Source organism: Oncorhynchus nerka, linkage group LG11 (assembly GCF_034236695.1).
Source record: "Oncorhynchus nerka isolate Pitt River linkage group LG11, Oner_Uvic_2.0, whole genome shotgun sequence".
NCBI lineage: Eukaryota > Metazoa > Chordata > Actinopteri > Salmoniformes > Salmonidae > Oncorhynchus > Oncorhynchus nerka.
In genome coordinates this window covers 55,114,190-55,130,420 of record NC_088406.1, presented here as the reverse complement: position 1 = coordinate 55,130,420, position 16,231 = coordinate 55,114,190, and the positions used below count along the sequence as shown (strand labels likewise).

The 16,231-nt window shown below is 42.3% G+C and overlaps 1 protein-coding gene across 1 annotated transcript in view; it reads right to left on the bottom strand.

Annotated features, from left to right (window-relative positions):
* Positions 1 to 11,855: 11,855 nt before the first annotated feature.
* wdr95 (WD40 repeat domain 95) overlaps positions 11,856 to 16,231 on the bottom strand; it is a 30,652-nt gene continuing 26,276 nt past the window's right edge. Inside the window, exons 29-31 of the mRNA XM_029673296.2 lie at positions 15,962 to 16,146; positions 15,438 to 15,541; positions 11,856 to 15,305 (exon numbers count right to left, since the gene is read on the bottom strand). Of these exons, the coding sequence (XP_029529156.2) occupies positions 15,116 to 15,305; positions 15,438 to 15,541; positions 15,962 to 16,146 (479 nt within the window). The 3' untranslated portion in view covers positions 11,856 to 15,115. The remainder of the gene's footprint in view (positions 15,306 to 15,437; positions 15,542 to 15,961; positions 16,147 to 16,231) is intronic.

Below are 16,231 nucleotides of genomic sequence, written 5' to 3'. Positions count from 1 at the left end.
GTCAGGGTAGGTCCATGGCCCAAGACATTTGGACTTCTTTGGGGCCAGGACTCAGAGGTGGAAACACAAAACACTAGTGACACTGGTACAAAGCTTGCCAGTGGAAATGCACCGTCAGTGTGACTGACTGGCTTCGAATCCAGGTCCCTTGAGTGTCACGACTGTGTTAGCCAGTTGAGCTAAAGCCTTGGCAATAACAGCAGAAATAAGCTACAGTTTAATGAAGGTCATTCGGACCCTGTAGGCATAACGCTATACTTGATCTTTAGAGAGCCATGACTTTTAATTGTGGACAAAATATAAAAACCCCCTGGGCAGAATTGGGCCAAACTGGTTGAAATGATGTAATCATCATGTCATTTCAAACTATTTATGTAATTTCAGACAATTTATGTCATTTCAACCAGTTTTGCCTGCTGGTAATGTGCTGAAATGTCATAGCTAGTTCCCGGGGGACTGTGCTTCTAGGACTAAATACACACAACGAACAGCAGGCATATCCAGCATGTGGTAGACAAAGAGGTCCAGCCAACCCGACTGTGTGCCTTCTGAGGAGAGAGTTTAGTTTAGTTTTCTTACATATCCCCCTACTCCTATGTATGTTTCCATCTATCTCCCATAACAAAAACAATTGACAGAAAAAAGGAAATGGTGGGAAACAAAAACTGTCCACTGATATACAGAAGTGTTTTGTAGGGTCAAATTTAACCAATCACATCTATATAATCATTTTGATTAATTTGTTCTTCTGTTGTGTCTGTTAGTGTTTCACATGTACAGCAAACATTGACTTTGGACATTGCTGGGATGAGTAACACCTGGTTTTGACTGCTGCCGGGGGAAAATGATCATACAAGACCAGCTACGGAGAGAAAGGTGCAATGCTAAAAATGCTGTGGAGGAATATGTGTACTACCTCAGACATAAACTGGAGGGGCCTGTCATGCCAAATAGTGACTCCTGGCCAAAAAGTGTCCCCCCAGTGTCACAATGGGATTCAATAAGTTCTAGCTTCCGTTGCTAGGGCTGTCGAAATTGCTAAGTTGTGACCGGCCTACGTAATGAACCAAAGCGTCCGTTGCTACTGTCTGCTGGTTGCTTGGCTCTGTTTTACCTGGTAGCAGTCATGAAGGATGATTTTTTAAAATATCACATTTACGTAAGTATTCAGACCCGTAACTCAGTACATTGTTGAAGCACCTTTGGCAGAAATTACAACCTCAAGTCTTCTTGGGTATGACGCTACAAGCTTGGCACACCTGTATTTTGGGAGTTTCTCCCAGTCTTCTCTGCAGATCCTCTCAAGCTCTGTCAGGTTGGATGGGGAGTGTTTCCCCACAGCTATATTCAGGTCTCTCCAGAGATGTTCAATCGGGTTCAGCCTCTTGATGGGCCACTCAAGGACATTCAGAGACTTGTCCCGAAGCCACTCCTGCGTTGTCTTGGCTATGTGCTTAGGGTCGTTGTCCTGTTGGAAGGTGAACCTTCCCCCCAGTCTGAGGTCCTGAGTGATCTGGAGCAGGTTTTTATCAAGGATCTCTTTGTACTTTGCTCTGTTCAACTTTGCCTCAGTCCTGACTAGTCTCCCAGTCCCTTCCACTGAAAAACAACCCCACAGCATGATGCTGCCACTACCATGCTTCACCATTGGGATGGTGCCAGGTTTCCTCCAGATGTGACGCTTGGCATTTAGGCCAAAGAGTTCAATCTTGGTTTCATCAGACCAGAGAATCTTGGTGCCTTGTGGCAAACTTCAAGCACGCTGTCATGTGCCTTTTTACTGAGGAGTGGCTTCCGTCTGGCCACTCTCCCATAAAGGCCTGATTGGTGGAGTGCTGCAGAGATGGTTGTCCTTCTGGAAGGTTCTCCCATCTCCACAGAGAAAACTCTAGAGCTCTGTCAGAGTGGCCATCAGGTTATTGGTCACCTCATCTCCCCTGATTTCTCCTCTGGGCGGCCAGCTCTAGGAAGAGTCTTAGTGGTTCACACTTCTTACATTTAAGAAGGATGGAGGCCACTGTGTTCCCTTCCCCAGATCTGTGCCTCGACACAATCCTGTCATGGAGCTCTACGGACAATTCCTTCGACCTCACGGCTTGGTTTTGGCTCTGACATGCACTGTCAACTGTGGGACCATATATTGACAGGTGTGTGCCTTTCCAAATTATGTCCAATCAATTGAATATACCACAGGTGGACTCTCAAGGATGATCAATGGAAACCGGGTGAACTTGAGCTCAATTTTGAGTCTTGTAGCAAAGGGTCTGAATACTTATGTAAATGTTTTATTTTTTTATTTTATTTCACCTTTATTTAACCAGGTAGGCTAGTTTAACCTAGTAGGCTAGTCTCCAACTTCAGCGATTTTTGCAATTCGTTCCAGTCACAGGCAGCAGAGTACTGGAACGAAAGGCGGCCGAATGAGGTGTTGGCTTTAGGGATGATCAATGAGATACACCTGCTGGAGCGCGTGCTACGGATGGGTGTTGCCATCGTGACCAGTGAACTGAGATAAGGCGGAGCTTTACCTAGCATGGACTTGTAGATGACCTGGAGCCAGTGGGTCTGGCGACGAATATGTAGCGAGGGCCAGCCGACTAGAGCATACAAGTCGCAGTGGTGGGTGGTATAAGGTGCTTTAGTGACAAAGCGGATGGCACTGTGATAGACTGCATCCAGTTTGCTGAGTAGAGTGTTGGAAGCCATTTTGTAGATGACATCGCCGAAGTCGAGGATCGGTAGGATAGTCAGTTTTACTAGGGTAAGCTTGGCGGCGTGAGTGAAGGAGGCTTTGTTGCGGAATAGAAAGCCGACTCTTGATTTGATTTTCGATTGGAGATGTTTGATATGAGTCTGGAAGGAGAGTTTGCAGTCTAGCCAGACACCTAGGTACTTATAGATGTCCACATATTCAAGGTCGGAACCATCCAGGGTGGTGATGCTAGTCGGGCATGCGGGTGCAGGCAGCGATCGGTTGAAAAGCAAGCATTTGGTTTTACTAGCGTTTAAGAGCAGTTGGAGGCCACGGAAGGAGTGTTGTATGGCATTGAAGCTCGTTTGGAGGTTAGATAGCACAGTGTCCAATGACGGGCCGAAAGTATATAGAATGGTGTCGTCTGCGTAGAGGTGGATCAGGGAATCACCCGCAGCAAGAGCAACATCATTGATATATACAGAGAAAAGAGTCGGCCCGAGAATTGAACCCTGTGGCACCCCCATAGAGACTGCCAGAGGACCGGACAGCATGCCCTCCGATTTGACACACTGAACTCTGTCTGCAAAGTAATTGGTGAACCAGGCAAGGCAGTCATCCGTAAAACCGAGGCTACTGAGTCTGCCGATAAGAATATGGTGATTGACAGAGTCGAAGGCCTTGGCAAGGTCGATGAAGACGGCTGCACAGTACTGTCTTTTATCAATGGCGGTTATGATATCGTTTAGTACCTTGAGTGTGGCTGAGGTGCACCCGTGACCGGCTCGGAAACCAGATTGCACAGCGGAGAAGGTACGGTGGGATTCGAGATGGTCAGTGACCTGTTTGTTGACTTGGCTTTCGAAGACCTTAGATAGGCAGGGCAGGATGGATATAGGTCTGTAGCAGTTTGGGTCCAGGGTGTCTCCCCTTTGAAGAGGGGATGACTGCGGCAGCTTTCCAATCCTTGGGGATCTCGGACGATATGAAAGAGAGGTTGAACAGGCTGGTAATAGGGGTTGCGACAATGGCGGCGGATAGTTTCAGAAATAGAGGGTCCAGATTGTCAAGCCCAGCTGATTTGTACGGGTCCAGGTTTTGGAGCTCTTTCAGAACATCTGCTATCTGGATTTGGGTAAAGGAGAACCTGGAGAGGCTTGGGCGAGGAGCTGCGGGGGCGGAGCTGTTGGCCGAGGTTGGAGAAGCCAGGCGGAAGGCATGGCCAGGCGCTGAGAAATGCTTATTGAAGTTTTCGATAATCATGGATTTATCGGTGGTGACCGTGTTACCTAGCCTCAGTGCAGTGGGCAGCTGGGAGGAGGTGCTCTTGTTCTCCATGGACTTCACAGTGTCCCAGAACTTTTTGGAGTTGGAGCTACAGGATGCAAACTTCTGCCTGAAGAAGCTGGCCTTAGCTTTCCTGACTGACTGCGTGTATTGGTTCCTGACTTCCCTGAACAGTTGCATATCACGGGGACTCTTCGATGCTATTGCAGTCCGTCACAGGATGTTTTTGTGCTGGTCGAGGGCAGTCAGGTCTGGAGTGAACCAAGGGCTGTATCTGTTCTTGGTTCTGCATTTTTTGAACGGAGCATGCTTATCTAAAATGGAGAGGAAGTTGCTTTTAAAGAATGACCAGGCATCCTCAACTGACGGGATGAGGTCAATGTCCTTCCAGGATACCCGGGCCAGGTCGATTAGGAAGGCCTGCTCACAGAAGTGTTTTAGGGAGCGTTTGACATAAGGTATTCTTCTTTTTCTTTTTAATACATTTGCCCCAGAAAATGTAAACTGTTTTTGCTTTGTCATTGTGGGGTATTGTGTGTATATATTTTATTTTAGAATAAGGCTGTAATGTAACAGCATTTGGAAAAAGTCAAGGGTTCTGAATACTTTCTGAAAGCACTGTATTTATCTCAGCCTGCCTAGTCAGCTAGCCAGCTAGCTAGCCAGCTAACCAGACGGTTTTATATAGCTAGTGTTAGCTAGCTAGCTAGCTGTTATTGTATGAAGTGCAATTAAGTTTGAAGTAACGTTTTCATCTTATTAGCTACAAAAAGCTTGTTTGAATAGCGGAATTGTTGTGGAAAACCAGCCTTGTTTGCATAGCGGGGATGAACGTCATGTAGGCTGTAATGATCTCCGAAATTCAAATCATTAGGTCACAACACCGGTGATATAGCAACAGACGCTAATAGTTTATCGAATCCCATTGTGACGCAGGGAGGGGACACTTTTTGACTAGAGGACATTATTTGGCACAACAGGGCCCATCTGATGTTCTTGAGCACTGAAGTATTGTAACACTATCAGTATTAACACTATCAGTATTAACACTAGTAGGAAGTCCCAATCCACTCTTAAAAAAAATGAAGAAATGCACCAGAATGTTACAGCCTGTTGGCCTTACAAACATTCAATATCCACAAGACTGAATCTATCTGTACAAAACCTTATTTCAGATTAAATTTGCTGAAACATAGACATTAGTAGAGGTTGTAGTAGATTCTTTGCCAAGAGGAGCGATCGCAATGCACGTTTGTTTAAATTTTTCAGGAGCTAAAGGGACTCTCAGAGCTGCTGACTGTGACAGATAACTGGCTGTACGAAGGAGAGGACGAGGACAAACGGACCTATCTGGACAAGCTGGCTCAACTACAAGTAGGACATCATTAGTCGACATTTACCAACACATAAGCACATCTGTTTGGAACCAATTAACGATGTGCCCCAGATTCCTTCTACTAATTGCCTTGGCATGTTTTGATTGTCAATTAATTTGATCAAATTTACCTGAACCAAAAAACATTTATGCAAGCGTTATTGTCTAGCTGACTGCATTCCTCTCGCTCATTAGCAGTCAATGTAAATACAGTGTGTTTTAATTGACCTGCATTAAGCTGGCATCTGGCAGTATTAGGCATGGCCATCAAAGGGCATCAGTGGATGATTAGTAATTTGACTTATTAGAACCATTCTCTCCAAATCCCTTGATGGACTTAATGCAGAGAGCAATCACTAATTGGCTGCTTCTGTACCGAGTCATACGATGGATCACTGAATGACTCCAAAATGACTCTGACTCTCTCTCTCTCTCTCTCTCTCTCTCTCTCTCTCTCTCTCTCTCTCGCTCTCTCTCTCTCTCTCTCTCTCTCTCTCGAACGTGGGTGTGCCTGTGGAAGACACATACCCGAAAGCTGAGAGGAGACCCAGGATGTTGGAGGAGCTCTCAGCAAGAACAGCCTCCACTCTCTTCAACAGCCTCCACTCTCCTGGGAAGGCTTTCCACTAGATGTTGGAACATTGCTGATATGGAACATTAGCCACAAGAGCATTAATGAAGTCGGGCACTGATGTTGGGTGATTAGACCTGGCTCGCAGTCGGCGTTACAATTCATCCCAAAGGTATTCGGTGGGGTTAAGGTTAGGGCTCTGTGCAGACCAGTCAAGTTCTTCCACACTGAAGAAGAAACAGGAAAGGGCATTCCTCAAACTGTTGCAACAAAGTTGGAAGCACAGAATTATCAGGAATGTCATTGTATGCTGTAGCGTTAAGATTTCCCTACACTGGAAGGGGTCTAGCCCGAACCATGAAAAACAGCTACAGACCCTTATTCCTCCTCCACCAAACTTTACAGTTTGGAATTAGGTAGTGGGTGTTGCTGAGCCATTGTTGCTCCTAGATGTTTCCACTTCACAATAACAGCACTTACAGTTGACCGGGGCAGTTCTAGCAGGGCAGAAATTTTATGAACTGACTTGTTGGAATCCTTTGTTGGCATCCTTTGATAGTGCCACATTGAAAGTAACTGAGCTCTTCAGTAAGGCCATTCTACTGACAATGTTTGTCTATGGAGATTGCATGGCCGTGTGCTCAATTTTATACACCTGTCAGCAACATGTGTGGCTGAAATTGCCGAATCCACTAATTTGAAGAGGTGTCCACATACCTTGGTATATATAGTGTTTGTTGGATATGTTATAAAATACATTTATACTTCAAATATGAACCAGTTTAGTAGCTTTTTCTGTAAACAAGATTACATACTGTTCAAAATTACTTTGTGCCCTACTTTGTGAGACTGCTTAATGCTGCTTTATTGTAGCAGTTGTATACTGTATCTGAAACATTTTAATTTTGGATTTTAATTAGTTGTTTATATCTATAGTTTGAAGGAAGTTACTAATTAGCATGAGTGCAATTGCTCACTAGCATTAGTGCAATAAAATTAAATATGAACTAATATTTAATGTATTAATAATATTATTCCGGTAGAGCTCAGTTGGTAGTGCACAGCACTTGCAGCGCCATATTTGTGGATTTCATTCCCACGGGAGACCAGTACGAAGAAAGTATTAAAATGTATGCACTCATTTCTGTAAGTTGCTCTGGATAAGAGCGTCTGCTAAATGACTCAAATGTAAATACATTATTTGATTCCCCCTATACAGTATTATGATAACCAGCTACAAAGGGGTATTTGGTTTCACATCTTTGTATGTATGTATGTATGTATGTATGTATGTATGTATGTATGTATGTATGTATGTATGTATGTATGTATGTATGTATGTATGTATGTATGTATGTATGTATGTATGTATGTAAAACAAGCACTTAAACAGTCAGTGTAGGTAGTAGGGGAGACCGGGGTTGGTTGTCAAAGTGCTTATTTTGTGTAATATTTTCAAGATAGAAATGTGTGTCCTCTACAGGAGAGGTCAGTCGTGTGATCAATTCAGGTCAGGTTCACAAAACATTGTGATGAGAAGATTATTCTCATCTTTCACAAGCATATTTATCCCCTTCTGAGGGGTGGTTTGGGTCGGTTGTCACATTATGATGTGAAGAATATTCTCATTTTTCACAAGTATATTCTTCCCCTTCTGAGGGGTGGTTGGGGTCGGTTTTCACATTGTGATGTGAAGAATATTCTCATTTTTCACAAGCATATTTATCCCATCTGAGGGGTGGTTGGGGTTGGTTGTCACATTGTGATGTGAAGAATATTCTCATTTTTCACAAGCATATTTATCCCATCTGAGGGGTGGTTGGGGTTGGTTGTCACATTGTGATGTGAAGAATATTCTCATTTTTCACAAGCATATTCATCCCCTTCTGAGGGGTGGTTGGGGTCGGTTGTCACATTGTGATGTGAAGAATATTCTCATTTTTCACAAGCATATTTATCCCATCTGAGGGGTGGTTGAGGTTGGTTGTCACATTGTGATGTGAAGAATATTCTCATTTTTCACAAGCATATTCATCCCCTTCTGAGGGGTGGTTGGGGTTTGGTGTTCACATTATAATGTGAAGAATACCCTTTTTTCACAAGCATATTCATCCCCTTCTGAGGGGTGGTTGGGGTTGTCTGTCACATTGTGAGAACCATCCCCATTGTAACAATGTACCCAGTAGGCTAAATTACCTTGGAAAAGATGCCTAGAATACAGATTTCTCGTATGTTTTCAACCTCTCTGGGATATGTGGGACGCTATAGCGTCCCACCTGGCCAAAAGCCAGGGAAAATGCAGAGCGCCAAATTCAAACAAATTACTATAAAAATCTAACTTTTATTAAATCACACATGCAAGACGGCAAATTAAAGCTACACGTGTTGTGAATCCAGCCAACATGTCAGATTTCAAAAAGGGTTTTCGGCGAAAGCAAACAATGCTATTATCTGAGGATAGCACCGCATATTCAACCCTGCAGGCGCGACACAAAATGCAGGAAAGAAATATAATTCATGCCTTACCTTTGACGAGCTTCTTTTGTTGGCATTCCAATATGTCCCATAAACATCACAAATGGTCCTTTTGTTCGATTAATTCCATCGATATATATCCAAAATGTCCATTTATTTGGCGCGTTTGATCCAGAGAAACACCGGTTCTAACTTGCGCAACGTGACTACAAAATATCTAAAAAGTTACCTGTAAACGTTGCCAAAACATTTCAAACTACTTTTGTAATTCCCAACTACTTTTGTAATTAATTGGGAATCCCATTGGATTCCCAATGAAACGCCATTGAAAAAAAATCTGAATAGTTTGTCCTTGGGGTTTCGCCTGCTAAATAAGTTCTGTTATATTCACAGACATGATTCAAACAGTTTTAGAAACTTCAGAGAGTATCTTCTGGGGATGAGTAGCAGGCAGTTGGATTTGGGCATGCATTTCATCCGGATGTGAAAATACTGCCTGTACTGAATAGACTACTTTACTGTACTGTATTGTATAATACTGTGCCCTACTGTACTGAACTGATTACAGTGGCTTGCGAAAGTATTCACCCCCCTTGGCATTTTTCCTATTTTGTTGCCTTATTAAACCTGGAATTAAAATAGATTTTTTTTGGGGGGGGGGGGGTGAATAACATTTGAGTTACACAACATGCCTATGACTTTGAAGACAAAAAATATTTTTTATTGTGAAACAAACAAGACATAAAACAAAACCTGAGCGTGCATAACTAGAGCCACCATTTGCAGCAATTACAGCTGCAAGTCTCTTGGGGTGTCTCTATAGGCTTGGCACATCTATCCACTGGGATTTCTGCCCATTCTTCAAGGCAAAACAGCTCCAGCTTCATCAAATTGGATGGGTTTCACTGGTGTAAAGCAATCTCTATGTCATACCACAGATGCTCAATTGGATTGAGGTCTGTGCTTTGACTAGGCCATTCCAAGACATTTAAATGTTTCCCCTTAAATCACTCTGTCACGACTCCCGCTGAGGGTGGCTCCCATGCCTGTTTGGGCGGAGCTCGGCGGTCGTCGTTACCGACCTACTAGCCGCCACCGATCCCTTTTCCCTTGTCTGTTGGTTTAGTCTTATTAGTTGCACCTGTTTCTTTTGTGTTTCTTGATTTCTGGTCTATGTAAGCCTGTTAGGCCCGCTGGGGTTTGCGCGGGATTATCTTGTGTTCACTGTCGGTGTTGGATGTATATTCTCTCCGGATCGTTTTGCCCTGTGTGCTTGGGCGGGTCAGTGTTTCTGCGCCCATTGTTTGGCGTGACCGTTTTTGTGCCCGGAGAAAATAAATAGTCTATTATTGAACCCTCTGCTCTCTGCGCCTGACTCCTACCTTCCACACCTAGTAACCCGTAAATCACTCAAGTGTTGCTTTAGCGGTATGCTTAGGGTCATTGTCCTACTGGAAGGTGAACCTCCGTCCCAGTCTCAAATCTCTGGAAGACTGAAACTGGTTTCCCTCAAGAATTTCCCTGTATTTAAGCGCCATCCGTCATTCCTTCAATTCTGACCAGTTTCTCAGTCCTTGCCGATGAAAAACATCCCCACAGCATGATGCTGCCACTACCATGCTTCACTGTGGGGATAGGGTTCTCGGGGTGATGAGAGGTGTTTGTGCCAGACATATTGTTTTCCTTGATGGCCAAAAAAGCTACATTTTAGTCTTATTTAGTCTCATCTGACCAGAGTACCTTCTACCATATGTTTGTGGAGTCTCCCACATGCCTTTTGGCGAACACCAAACATGTTTGCTTATTTTTTTCTTTAAGTAATGGATTTTTTCTGGACACTCTTCCGTAAAGCCCAGCTCAGTGGAGTGTATGGTTTAAAGTGGTCCTATAGGCAGATACTCCAATCTCCGCTGTGGAGCTTTGCAGCTCCTTCAGGGTTATCTTTGGTCTCTTTGTTGCCTCTCTGATTAATGCCCTCCTTACTTGGTCCATGAGTTTTGGCAGGTTTGTTGTGGTGCCATATTCTTTCCATTTTTGAATAATGGACTTAATAGTGCTCCGTGGGATGTTCAAAGTTTCTGATATTTTTTTATAACCCAACCCTGATCTGTACTTTTCCACAACTTTGTCCCTGACCTGTTTGGAGAGCTCCTTGGTCTTCATGGTGCCGCATGCTTGGTGGTGCCCCTTGCTTTGTGGTGTTGCAGACTCTGGGGATTTTCAGAACAGGTGTATATATACTGAGATCATGTGACAGATCATGTGACACTTAGATTGCACACGTGTGGACTTTATTTAACTAATTATGTGACTTCTGAAGGTAATTGGTTGCACCAGATCTTATTTAGGGGCTTCATAGCAAAGGGGGTGAATACATATGCACGCATCACTTTTCCATTTTACTGCTTTCTTTTTTTAAACAAGTAATTTTTTTCATTTCACTTCACCAATTTGGACAATTTTGTGTATGTCCATTACATGAAATCCAAATAAAAATCCATTTAACTTACAGGTTGTAATGCAACAAAATAGGAAAAACGCCAAGGGGATGAATACTTTGCAAGGCACTGTATACTCTACTGTACGCTACTGTACTCTACTGTACTGAATAGAGTACTTTTCTTTACTGTACTCTACTGTATACAGTGCTGTCCAAACATATGAAATACATGTCTATGATTGGTTCAGATTTGGTCCGGTCCGGACCTGCTTGTCAAAACTGTGAGTCATGCGACTCCGACTGAGAGTCAGCAACATTCATACACACACTCCTTATTTTCAACATAAAATTGACTGAACACAAATGTTCACAGTTTTACTTTTTTCACTTCATCAAAATATAAAATGTTCATCCAAATATCATATGTTTATTGTTGTTTGTTAAATTAAGCATTGATATGACAATTTGGGTTGAGTAAGAACTCCAATGTCAAAGCAAATATAACTATGTTGAATTTATAAGTACTTATTTGTATTATGCTAGACCGAAATAACGTTCAATAAATAAAGGCTTTACTTTTTTCAAAGCTTTGTAAATTGGTTAGATTGTTGCTGAAAAACAAATAGTAAACCCTGTTTCTTGGGGTGTCTCTATAGGCTTGGCACGTCTATCCACTGGGATTTCTGCCCATTCTTCAAGGCAAAACAGCTCCAGCTTCATCAAATTGGACAACCAACCCCAGGATGATTCACAAAACCTTCGTAAAAAGATATTTCTTCTTAAATGCCACGTTTTCCTTAACTATAGATTTAAGAAGAAAGTTAAGCAAAGTTGCTATTCTTCGAAAAGGTTTTGGGAAATTTTCTTGGGCGATTTCTTATGTTTCTCAGGGCTAGACCCCTTTTTTCTCCATTTCCGCCTGAATGACGTGCCCAAAGTAAACTGCCTGTAGCTCAGGCCCTGTAAGGCATCTAGATGTGGCAGGTAAGGCGGAGTCAGGCGCAGGACACAGAGATGAGTCATTCACGTAACTTTACTCAAAACAACAAATATTCCAAGAAGGAAAATAATCAAGCTCACAAATACAGACCAATTTACAATGAACAAACACGCACAAAACCATGGGGGAACCAGAGGGTTAAATAAGGAACATATAATTATGGGAATGGAAACCAGGTGTGTACAATGAAGACAAAACAAATGGAAAATGAAAAGTGGTCGGTGGCGGCTAGAAAACCGGTGACGTCGACCGCCGAACGTCGCCCGAATAAGGAGAGGGACCAACTTCGGCGGAAGTCGTGACAGGCCCTGAAGCCAGGATATGCATATAATTGGTATCATTGAAAAGAAAACACTTTGAAGTTTGTATAAATGTTAAAATAATGTAGGAGAATATAACACAATAAATATGGTAGGAGAAAATCCAAAGAAAAACCAAACCGGAATCCTCTTAGAAATGCAAGAGAAAGGTTACATGGCTTCCACGGGGTGTCAGCAGTCTATGATCAAGGTTTCAGGCTTGTAAATTCAAAAACGAATAAGAAATAACAGTTTTAATAGAAGGACACAGTCTTGGAAATCTGTGTTTGCGCTCGCTATTGAACATACTTCTTTCCGAAATAAATATTATAGTTTGATTACATTTTAGGGTATCTGAGGAGTAAATAGAAATGTATTTTGAATTGTTGAAACAAAGTTTAGGGATAGATTTTCAGATTCCTTTCTCTGCAAGTTGAACAAGTGGATTACTCAAATCGATGGCACCAACTAAACAGACTTTTTGGGATATAAAGAAGGATTTTATCTAACAAAACGACACTACATGTTATAGCAAAAAGTAAGTGAATATTTAATCTTTATATATGAATGCATGAAACCTGTGCCGGTGGAAAAATATTTTGACTTGGGGCGCCGTCCTCAAAATCGCATGGCATGTTTTCGCTGTAAATCGGACAGTGCAGTTAGATTAACAAGAATTTAAGCTTTCAGCCGATATAAGACACTTATATGTACCTAAATGTTTAGAATCCATAATATTTATTTTACTTTATTTGAATTGCGCGCCCTCCAGTTTCACCGGAAGTTGTCCAGCTAGCGGGACCCCTTAAGCAAAAAGTTAAGAAGAAATTTGATTCTAGAAAATAAGGTTCTTGGAAATTTTCTAAATTCTAAGATAGCTAAACCCTTGTCTTAAACTCAGGGCAGTGAGAGAAAAGCTCATGAAAGGAATTGAACATGTTTAATTTACTCAAACTTTATCTGAAAGATTCAGTATTGATTATTTTAAACCCAAGAACATGTTTTAGAACAGTAATCTCAGTAACAAATATGCTAACATGATTGCCATTGATAGCTAGCTAAAACGGTAGCCGAGCAACAACCATCTTAAAACCTCTTAGGGATAGGGGGCAGTATTTTCACGTCCGGATGAATAGCGTGCCCAGAGTAAACTGCCTCCTACTCAGTCCCAGATGCTAATATATGCATATTATTATTAGTATTGGATAGAAAACACTCTGAAGTTTCTAAAACTGTTTGAATGATGTCTGTGAGTATAACATAACTCATATGGCAGGCAAAAACCTGAGAGAAAATCCAAACAACCAAATCTGAGGTTTGTAGTTTTTGAACTCAGTCCCTATCGAATACACAGTGGGATATTGGTTATGTTGCACTTCCTAAGGCTTCCACTAGATGTCAACCGTCTTTAGAACATTGTTTGAGGCTTCTACTATGAAGGGGGGCTGAATGAGAGGGGAATGAGTCAGAGGTCTGCCAGCAGTCACGCGATGGTCATACGCATTTCACATGAGAAGTAGCTCTCGTTCCATTGCTTTTCTACAGACAATGGAATTCTCCGGTTGGAACATTATTGAACATTTATGATAAAAACATCCTAAAGATTGATTCTATACATAGTTTGATATGTTTCTACGACCAGTAATATAACATTTTGGAATTTTCGTCCGACCTTTCCGCTGGACTTTCACGCGCGTTTGGATTTGTTTACCAAACGCCCTAACAAAAGGAGGTATATGGACATAAATTAACTTTTTTGAACAAATCAAACATTTATTGTGGAACTGGGATTCCTGGGAGTGCATTCTGATGAAGATCATCAAAGGTAAGTGAATATTTATAATGCTATTTAAGACTAATGTTGACTGCGCAACATGGCAGATGTTTCTTTTGGCTGTTTTGGGCTCTGAGCGCTGTACTCAGATTATGCTTTTTCCGTAAAGTAAAAAAAAAATCTGACACAGCGGTTGCATTAAGGAGAAGTTTACCTAAAGTTCCATGCATAACACTTGAATTTTCATCAACATTTATCATGAGTATTTCTGTGAATTGATGTGGCTCTCTGCAAAAATCAGTGCATGTTTTGGAACTACTGAACATAACACGCCAATGTCAAATGAGATTTTTGGATATAAATATGCACTTTATCGAACAAAACATACATTTATTGTGTAACATGAAGTCCTATGAGTGTCATCTGATGAAAATCATCAGGTTAGTGATTAATTTTATCTCTATTTGTGCTTTTTGTGACTCCTCTCTTTGGCTGGAAAAATGGCTAGGGTTTTCTTTGACTTGGTGGTGACCTAACATAATCGTTCGTGGAGCTTTCGCTGTAAAGCATTTTTGAAGTCAGACACATTTGTTTGAGAAATTTGATTTATGAGATTTCTGTTGATTTGTATTTGGCGCCCTGCAATTTCACTGGCTGTGAACTCCGTTCCCAGACAGGTTAAGAAGATTTGTAAATAGATATTTGAGAAGTTCGTAAGAAAATCATTGCATCTTAAGATATTGTTGAGGAATTGCACTTACGAACTATCTTATTTACTTCTTTTTTTTCTTAAGAAGCTTCTTATATTCTTACGTAAGAAGTGTTATGTAAATCTGGGCCCAGGTTGTCACAAGTGGACAGAGAATGTTTAATGGCTTATAAATCCATGTTGGAATAAGATAAGAGGATAGACATGGTCCCCATTTCAACCCAAGACCTGGGTCTTAATCTTATTGAAAATAGTCTTGTAAGATATACTGGTGCTGAGAAATACACTAATTAGTAAAAAAGTGTGACAACAAACCCCGGTCTCCCCTAATCAATCCAGGACTGTGCAACTCTTTAAAGTTGTGCAACAGCTCACATTTCAGCTCTTCTGATTACTTGTGATGGTGTTGTAACTCCTCTGCCCTTGAAGCATGTTGAGTTCATGGTGCACAGGACCTATGGTCACAGTTTGAGTTCCTGTTACAATTGGGATCTTATTGGAATTCAGCCAACTCCTGCTCCACAAAGCTGGACATGAAAGGATCTATCCCAGCCAGGGAAAGATCAGGCCTCTCGCAGGTGGCTGGGGTGTCGACGATATCAAAGTACTTGAGAGTGTGGTAGGCCTTGGGTCCACCATGATTGGGTGGCTTGTTAGTATGCTTGAATATTTCATGTCGGAGTCTGAAATGTGAGAGATAGCAGACAATTTACTGCCGGCAGAAATGTATTTATTCCCATGGCGTGTTCTGAGCCTAGACCTGTATCTGCTTGCCTACTATTTACTGTATGATGTGTGTAATGTGGCTCACTCACCGTTTCCCATGTTCTTCTGTGTAACAAGAGGTTTTCATCTCCTCCATGATGTCTGTGTCGCTGAAGGACAGTGGAGGGTGTCTAAGCTTGCTGGGCGAGTTGGACTGCAATTACATTACGAAAGAGGCAGATCAGTAACATATAGAGAGAGACAAGAGAGAGACAGAGAGGGAGAGAGAGGGTGAGGGAGGATGAGAGGTAAAGGAAGAGAGAGAGGGGGAGATTGACAGAGGGGGAGCAAGAGAGAGAAGTTGAGAGGGAAAGGAAGAGAGATGAAGACATTGACGTAGGGAGAGCTAGAGGGAGAGAGATAGAGAGGGAGAGAGAGGGACAGACAGAGAGAGTAGGTGAGAAGGAGAGGAGAGCGAGTGACAGAGAGAAAAATAATATGAGATAGAGAGAGGAAATTGGGATAGAAACAAAAGGAGAGGGAGAGATTCCAAATCTGCCCTGTACATGCACATTTGCCCTGAACATTCCACTCTTGCAGCGTTGATGAAGACGCTCGGAAATTACCTATGTACCTTTTGCTCGGTGCTAGTGGCCTCAGAGTTGTCAGCGTTATTGACATCGGACACTCTGGTCTCTCCCTCCAGGATGCGGTGAGCTGGCATGCTCAGAGGGTCGATCAGGATCTCATAGGGAACGGCAGGATGCTTCCAGGAGGAAGGGGTGTGTATGCTCCAATTGTCCCGCTGCCCAAACGTCCCTAAGGAGAAAGAGATAGAAAGAGAGAAACCATTTGTACTTTAACACTTTCAATCATTTTTGCTTTAAATTGGTCAGTGTTGAGA